At 36.2% G+C, this 9,420-nt stretch overlaps 1 protein-coding gene across 1 annotated transcript; it reads right to left on the minus strand.

The window, feature by feature from the left end:
* Nucleotides 1-6,221: 6,221 nt before the first annotated feature.
* LOC149553562 (uncharacterized) lies at nt 6,222-9,029 on the minus strand. The gene has a single exon (XM_089789922.1). It carries the CDS (start codon nt 8,448-8,450, stop codon nt 7,896-7,898), a length of 555 nt encoding a protein of 184 aa, XP_089646048.1. The 5' UTR covers nt 8,451-9,029; the 3' UTR covers nt 6,222-7,895.
* Between the last annotated feature and the right edge of the window lie 391 nt (nt 9,030-9,420).

Genomic DNA, 9,420 nt, shown 5'->3' on the forward strand with positions numbered 1-9,420 from the left:
TTTAAGCTCCTTGTACTTGCTTCCAACCTTATCACATTTGCATCAATGTGATGTAGTCCATGTTACCAAAGTTAACATTTCCATGTTACCTCGGTTTTCCACATTTTCCCTTTCATTTCTTAGGGTTACAAATCTAAGTGATGCTTTGATATTTTGCTTGATAGTTTTGTTAAATTACATAATAGTTCAGCTTAAAGGAAATTACATGTTTTCATATTCTTCTCATCACTTGGGTTTGTTCCTTAAGAGTTGGGGGCATTTCTATCAAATTTTTACATATCTAAGTGATGCTTTGATCTTTTTCTTGTTAGTTTTGTTAAATTACATAATAGTTTAGCTTAAAGGAAATTACATGTTTTCAGATTCTTCTCCTAATGCAGGAGCATCCTAGGGTAGCTAGCTATCTTGCATGACTTAGGGATTTTAGTGGAGTTGAGTGGACCTATGTGGGTCTTGGTTAATTGTTTTTTATGTATTTAATAAGTATTGTAAGCCTTTAAAGGCATTTGATATTTAGTTTATGTTAGAGGCCGACTTGTGGCTCTTCAAGTATTTAAGGTAAGAGATATTTAGTTTGTAGCTTACAGGGCCAACTTGTGGCTTAGGTTGGTATAAGGAGGGGTTGTGGTGAAGTCTTTAGTCATTATTCATCCATCTTGGAAAAGAGGAGGCGGTAGAGGAGCGACATTTTGAGAAGGCTAGTAGCTGTGGCTTAGAAAACAAGAAAATTGCTTGGTGGGCTTGTGAACACCAGTTTAGTTTTTCCTTGGAGGCTTCTACCAAAGTGTGGATCTAGACTAGCTAGGGTTTGGATTAGATCTCAAGGGATCTTGCAGAGCTATTACTTGCTTTGTATTTGGCCATAACCAGGAAGGCCTTACAACTCGGCACATTGCATGTAATCAATTATTTTATGAATAAAGAGTTGTGATTTGGTCTATGATCTTGCATTCTTGTTTATCTTCTGTAGTGTGATTATTTGTTGGGTGCTAGGACACCTTTCGGGATTCTCCTACTTTGCACTGCATCAAGTGCTATCAGAGTGAAGATTGTTCCTGAGTGTGTAGAACGAGCACTGAATTTGAGGCAATTTGCACTAGGATTTTGATCTCAAAGGGTTTTCAAAAATCTTGGAAGATGCCTCCAAGAAGATTAGATCCTAGGGCAATTGAAGATATTAGTGATGCTATAGAAGAAAGGATCTCGGAGAAGATTAGAGCAGAATTCATATATGAGATTGCATTGATGAAGAGTGACATGATTGCTGAAATTGTGAGTGCTTTAGGTGGTGTACCTCGGCATGTGGGTACTGAAGATGGTTATGAAGAAGTTGCTGAAGACTTTGAAGTTTCTAGATCAAATGGTGAGTACAGAACTGATCATGTGGAGAGACCTATGGGAAATAGGGTTGGTCAATTTGCTAGACCTAGATCTCAGTTGTAGCTGAAGCATAAGATGGAGTTTTCTAATTTCTCATGTACTTTGAATCCTAAAGACCTGATTGATTGGATTGGTGAATTGGAAGACTACTTTGAGCTTGAGGATATTGAGGATCCATTTAGAGTAAGGTTGGCACAAACTAAGCTGAAGGGGCTTGTTGCTCTTTGGTGGAAGGAACTACAAAGAGACGGAGAGGACAAAGGTGAAATGCATATCACTAGATGGAGGTTGATGGTAACTAAATTGAAGGCTAAGTTCATTCCTACTGATTATGAACTTGAGTTGTTTAAGAGGTTGCAAAATCTAAAGCAGAAGGATATGACTGTGAAGGATTATACCGAGGAGTTCTACAAGTCGACTATTCGGTCTGGGCATAGAGAATTGTCAAAGGAGAAGGTAGCTCGGTACATTAATGGTTTGAGATTCAATATTTAGGATGAGGTTGGTATGCTGAATATTTCTTTAGTTGAGGATGCTTATTAGTATGCTTTGAGAGCATAAGAGAAGTTGAAGAGGAAAAATCAAGGTAGTTCCCAAGGGAAGGAGAAGCTGGACTACTTGCCAAAGGCTAAATTGAGTGCAGAAGATGAACCAAAACCTATTGAGCAGAGGAGAAGGACAAGTAGAGGTGAGCTTAAGGGTACTTGTTTCAGATGTCATGAATGACATAGATCTTATGAGTGTCTGCAAAAGGTTGGTGCCAAAAGAACTGCTATTAAGAATGAGGTTGAAGACCATGAACCTGAGCAAGGAGAGAGTTTATTGGCTCGGCAAGTATCGATTGGTTAGAGGGCACTATAATCATGTCAGAGGAGTAATCTGTTTAGGACTCATTGTAAGTCTGGTGGTAAAGTCTGCAATGTGATTGTGGATGGTGGTAGTACTGATAACTTTGTTGTTGAGGAGATGGTTTAGAAACTTGGTTTGAAGAGAGTGAGACATCATTATAGGATTGGATGGTTGCGAGGGGAGCATGCTTTGGAAGTGAGGAAGTAGTGCCTTGTTGATTTCCAGATTGGGTAGTATAAGGATCAAGTGTTATGTGATATTGTGGACATGAACAGTTGTCATGTGTTACTTGGTAGACCTTGGCAATATGATTGTAGGGTTGTGCATGATTGTGTCAAGAATGTATTTACAATTGTAAAAGGTGGCAGGAAGCATTCCCTGATTCCTTTGCAGAATGAAGAGGTCGGTGGAAGGAACCTGAGTATTGGTAGCTGAGTTGAGTTGGCATATTCTAAAAGGGTTAGTCATCAGTATGGATAGAAAACTTGTGGAACACCAAGGATGGAGATGAAGAAGTAGAAGAAGAGCAAGGGAAAGAGTGTACAAGTTGAAGACTTGGAGGACATGTATGTGAAGAACCAATTTGGGATTTATGTGTTGAATCCCAGAAGATGTTCTTCCAGCTATTGAGAATATTTTTTCACACTTGGGGACTTTGATGCAGAAGCGTCCTAGGGTAGTTGGCTATCTTGCATGATTTAGGGATTTTAGTGGAGTTGAGTGGACCTATTTGGGTCTTGGTTAATTGTTTTTGATGTATTTAATAAGTATTATAAGCCTTTAAAGGCATTTGGTATTTAATTCCTGTTGGAGGCCGACTTGTGGCTCTTGAAGTATTTAATGTAAGGGATATTTAGTTTATAGCTTACTAGGCTGACTTGTGGCTTAGGTTGGTATAAGTAGGGGTTGTGGTGAAGTCTTTAGTCATTATTCATCCATCTTAGAGAAGAGGACGTGGTAGAGGAGCGAAATTTTGAGAAGGCTAGTAGTTGTGGCTTGGAAAACAAGGAGATTGCTTGGTGTGCTTGCGAGCACCATTTTAGTTTTTCCTTGGAGGCTTCTACCAGAGTGTGGATCTAGACTAGCTAGGGTTTGGATTGGATCTCGAGAGATCTTGCAGAACTATTACTTGTTTTGTATTTGGCCGTAGCCGAGAAGGCATTACAACCCGGCACATTGCATGTAATCAGTTATTTTATGAATAAAGAGTTGTGATTCGGTATATGATCTTGCATTGTTGTTTATCTTCCACTGTGTGGTTATTTGCTGGGGGCTAGGACATCTTGTTTGGGGATTCTCCTACCTTGCACTGCATCATCTCCTCACTTGGGTTAAGATAGCACCAAATGCTGATTGCATATATGACTGTAAATTTAATTAACATTTTGAATATTGCACTTAAAATATAGCAGCAGGGGAAATTCGTGTAGAAGATATTACTATAGATTATTATTGATATGTAGCATCTATTCTCATTTATTAACAATGCAAAAGAAGAGAATTTACTAGTAGGGACAATCCTAAATTATTAAATTTATAGTTAGTGACCCCACTTATTGAGCTCTATATTCCTATGAAGCCATGTTTGTTACAAGCATTCAGAAATGGATCTGCATCACGCATTTCAGTCTTCAGATCTACTCTTAGAATCTACCTTGTAATTTCTGCGGAATACATATAGAAATATAATATGCAGTTTTGCTTCTGTGATTTCCTCTAAACCTGATCAGCTAGGAATTGGACATAACACCTTGCAAAAAACTTCTTGCTTTCGAAAGAATAGAATTTTCCCTGTTGCAATGACTCTGTGGTTTTAGACTTGCCAGGAATCATACTTGGCACCTTCTCCCAAACTAGTTTCATTTGACTGTTCAACTTTTCATGAACCAGATCAAATTGTCAATGAACCAGGTAAGATAAAAGTCAGACACAACCACATAGCTAGGAATCAAACTCTAACAACTTCCACCGTATACACTGCTGTAAAGGCTAATCAACATATAATATCATAAATATTTGAGTTACCAACTAACACAGAATCCAAAATGCAAAACAAGTAGCACAACATTTCAGTTGGAGAAAATCCAAATGGGTGAAAAAATGAGGGGTAGCTACTAAGATCATGGCATTGTCTGAAGATAGTAAGTTTAAATGAGTACAATGTGACAGATGAAGTTACAAAATCACCTAAAAATGTAGTAGATCAAAGTCATGCAGGTCTGGAAGAAAAAACAAGCACAGTTGAACAAAAAGTGGACTTAATGGAATTGGATATCTTTCAGATGTAAGTGATTAATTGGAAACTCACTCCAATCAGGAAATCTTGGAACTTCGTGACCTCAATATGCCTATTCAGCCATTTGCCAAACTCTAATGTCACTAGTGCAGACGTCTGCAAATGCTAATGCCATAGAATGTACAAAGCTACTAGACATGTCCAGTTCATCTGAAATTTATGCCATCAGGTCACCTTTGCAAAAGGAAACTCAAATGGTTACCTCTTCCATATTAAGATCATCAGACCACTGTAACGCAAATGATATTATGCCAACAAAGGAAATTGAACCACATACAGGCTGTAAGGCAAGTTGACAATTTAGTTCCTCCAGTACGTACTTCATTTTTATTTGCACAATTTAGTTGAGACTTGCTTGACGAATATTGTTTAATCCTGAGAAAAACTCCAACTCACTAGTTTCTACTGAATTCAAATTGATATTAAATATAGAAACAGTGATGTATTGGATTCAAAATATTCATTTATTTGAATGCAATATATAGTGTTGGAATGGATGATAAGGGTTTTGTTTTGAAAATTTTGATTAAGTTGTGTTGTTATAATTGTTTATTGAATATTAATAAATTGATAAAATTTTAAATTTTAATGTTTTCCTATTTATATTGATTAACATTTATCTAAATACATCTAATATTTTATAAATGTAGTTTGACATAAAATTAATATAACAATTTTAATAACTGTCATGAATATATACAAATCTATATAATATTAGATAAATTAATATTCAAATAATTTGAAAAATTAGATTTATATAAATTATTTATAATATGGTAAAAAAAAAGGTAATATTATGTATTATATAATAATTATTATATGCTTTGTAAGGACCTAGTCTTATTATATTATCAGATAATATTATTATATTATAATTATTTTATTATTATTATTATTATATAATGATTATATTGATGGTCCAAGCTTTGGAAGGAGTGTATCCTTCCTTTGATCCTATTTGATTGGTATAAAGAAAGATAAGTCTTCTTCTATTTGTATAGTGTAGTAGTGCAATAGAAAAATATACTCTGTTTGATGCTGTGCTCGGAGAGATGATCAGAAATTGTCTATGATTGACGACTACCTAAACAAACAATTTTCAACATTCTTTTGTTTGGCAACAGTTTATTTACAAAACCAACAATTTGTTTAATCTATCAATAACCTCGATCTCATTGAATCATGAACAAATTTCTCTAACTGGATTTCTTGGCTAGGTGTAACAGAGCAATCAGTCCATTAAAATGAAGAAGTTTGCAGCTTTTTCAAGAATTACAAGATGATTTTCAATTCTGATTTAAATGTTACATAAATTATTCTCAATTGCAAACTATAAAAACCTATTTATTATTATTATTAAATGAAGTTTTCTACGTGTCAAGTTCAACGAAGAAATGTTCAAAGAAGAAAGGTTTCTGGAGAATGTTGTCACGAAACTAATCCAAACATCAACTGGTGCCGATATCTTCTAACTAATAACTTTTTCTAATTGCAGACAAACTTCTATAAGAAGCTTTAGTTCTAATTTACTAATTTTCATGTATTTTTTTAAGAGGATTATATGTAGGACAAATTCGCTATGAACCCTAAATTACAGCTTGTTTGGTCAACAATCCGAATGAATTATTCACACCTTGCTCTTTCACTATTGCAACTTCGAAAATAATGATACTATTTTCAAAAGGACTCTCAGGTGTAACGAAACTTTTCGTTATTGAATATTCCTCACTCACAGCACATTGAATTACAGTACTGACAACAATCTGCTTACTCCAATTCATTAATAATTACAATGCGTACCTTACAGGAAGAGCATTAAGGCAGAGACTATGTCAGAGGTAATATCGATGTAGCCCGTCCTGTTGAACATGGTACGTCGGGGAATGAAAATTACTCTCAACTAACAGCCGAATTGGGAGGGCCTGCCTCTCTTATACCAAAGACTTGATGAATAGTTTTGTTTCGGTTTTTGAGTCCTTGTTCTCTCTGTCTCAATCCAAATTGCCGATTGGTTCAACTCTTTCTACTGTTGGAAGCATTAGAGATGGCATTTTCATATATTGAGAACAGTGATTTTGATTGAGGATGATCTTTTATAATTTTGTTAACAAACTTTGCCTCTGACATCGCCAATATACTCAAGAGCGGTACGCCAGAGTCATTGATGGATTTGATTTTCTGCCAGACTAGAAACCTCGTACATTCACATAGCCCATTAACAATCATTACTAATTCAATTTTCATCACTTGATTGGGGGATATCAATGCAACCAACTTCTATTTCATGACCACTATCGTATTCTTCACAATTAGACAAACAAAATCTCACTTCCAATCCCAACACTTTTATCCAATCAGCACACACACAGACCTTTGAATTCCTTTGAATCATGACAACTAGCTCACCACCAATCCAACCTACTTTCACTTACTGCAACCACAACTATGTTCAATAACTATTCTATAACATCAAACACACATACTTAAACACAAAGACATAATAAACATTTCCATGATCAATATCTTCCATGCCTTGTGTATGCATTCTCTGGCACTCCCGCTTGCACAAAGATGCTCCACATGTTTCTAACGCACACTTCAACTTTGTCTTTCTTCTTTTCATGGCTTCTCTCATTCTCATAGCACTCTCTTGACTTGTTCTTCTCTTTCTTCTTGTAGAAGATAACTTCAAATGCCATTGCCTGTTGGGCTACGATGCCACAACCTTAATGACAAATACTCAATGGCTGAAACTTTTCATTTGCCAAAAAAAAACACTTCAAGATCATCGACCTCTCCATGATCTCCAAGATCATCTCCCATTAGCTCTGATACCACTTGAAGGAGGTGGACAGAGTGGATCAAAGACAAACACGAAGACATCAAGTTGTGCTACAACACTTCATACTCATTAACATAACTGAAATCTATTACAAATCCATAGAATGCTACAGCATTCCATCCACTCATGATCCACAATGAGAAACCCAAAATGGGCTCTACTGATCCACCATGATCAGATAAACATCTGATGATCAAATCCTTACATAATGCCTCTATTTATAGAGGTCTGAGAACTCTCTAGAATATCAAACACATGTATTGCATGACATATAATATTAATATATATCAATTAATATATGCAACTACTGGTAGCTGAAGACTAATTCTGAAATGACCTTGGGCGGCTGTATGCGGCTGTTTGTCTGCTTTTAATGTGGACGGTGCTGGGTTGGACTGCCGACGATAGTTGTTGGATAGAAATTAATTCTTCCAACAACAAAAGGTTATGCTTCACTACACAATTTGCAGGGAGCATCATGTTATTAACTACAAAGTTCATCATTGTACTAATATTTTCCTTGGAGCACTAAAACACAGTAGGAGTATTCCGAAATATTTCCAAGGTTTCCTCAGCTGAGAGCCCATAGTGTTGGAGATTCTGAATCTTGGCCTGTAAGGTTTCCAGGCGACTTACTGCTACCAAACTCAAAATATATTTGAATGCTTTGCTCCCTTTGTCGACGCCAATCTTGTGAATTAAATCAACTTTTGCAGGCGATAAAGACTTGTGTAAGAGAACAGCAGGATGTAGCTGTAAGAATCTGTGAAATTCCATCTCAGAAAACCCCCATTCCCCCCAGAATTCAAACGAGGGCTTCAGGATCTTCTCCAGGCTATGAGTGAGAAGCCTTGGTGCTCGTAGCAGGGCTTTAACGAGCGCATCCTGGGACTGAAATGCATTCTTTAGAAACTCCATCTTGGGAAGAAGATCGTTCAAGAGGCTGCAGGTTAAAAAGTGTGGGTTCACCGTCAAGAGCTTCGTCAGAGCTCGGCCCTCGAAACCAAACTCTTCCAGCAGTTTGATCTTGGGTTCCAATATTCTTTCTGCACTATATGTGATTAATGTGGGCCGGGTCCTCATTATATTGGTAATTTGGACTTCAGAGCAGCCGTATCGTTTCAACAAATGAATAACCTGCTCTGCGTTTTCCAGGGTTTGAAGCCTTTGTAAGGTTGGTATGATTTGAAAATGAGAGTGATGTCGGCCTCAGACATGTTAGGTTTGGTGGAGGCGAAGTGTGAAAAGAGGGTCTGGGAATGGGCATCGGTAATGGCGAGGGTTGAGAAAACATTGCGAGAATGGAAGGAACGTTTATCAAACAATTTGCAGGATAACTTGGGGTTGAGGGGTGCTGCAACAACATATAGTTTGGGGCATAACAAAGACGAAGTGTTCATCGAAGCTGCTGCTGCAACAACAAAACTTTGAATGCCTAGATTTTCAATCTGGGTAAGAAAACTCGGATGCAGCTGGGTTCAGTTTGAGTAAGAACGGTAACGATGGAAAAAAGGGCAGGTCAGAGAAAATGTAGGGTATTCGCTTAAACGATATTTATATATATGGTCCAGCAATAGAGGATTGGGTTAGCAGAACCTGTGAGGTGAGATTTGAATCATCGGCTTTTCATTGTGGGCATCGCAATATATGATCATCGATAGGATGATCTTTGTATCATCGGAAAGAAAATTATATCGGCAAACAAGAATAAGCGGAAATATTTTATTCTTAAATTCAATGTCCAATCATAAAAATAAATTATATATATATTTTTCATATAAGTTAAATCATATGATGCTAAAGTTTATATATATATATATATCTTAAAATCATAATATAATAATTAAATTAATGTAAAAAGATTTTTAAAATAGATAAAGATTTTATAATTAAAAATATTAAGGTAGGAGGAAATTTTTTACAATCAATTATGTTGATTGTTTTTTCTCAATCTTTGAAATCACATCACATTCTTTAAACTACTAATCTATCATTAGATCATCATGCAAAAAGTAATCACAAAATCAAATTTACTATATGTATTTAAAAGTAA

This window comes from Cupressus sempervirens, chromosome 6, assembly GCF_028749045.1.
Source record: "Cupressus sempervirens isolate cs-2001-9-10 chromosome 6, ASM2874904v1, whole genome shotgun sequence".
Classification (NCBI taxonomy): domain Eukaryota; kingdom Viridiplantae; phylum Streptophyta; class Pinopsida; order Cupressales; family Cupressaceae; genus Cupressus; species Cupressus sempervirens.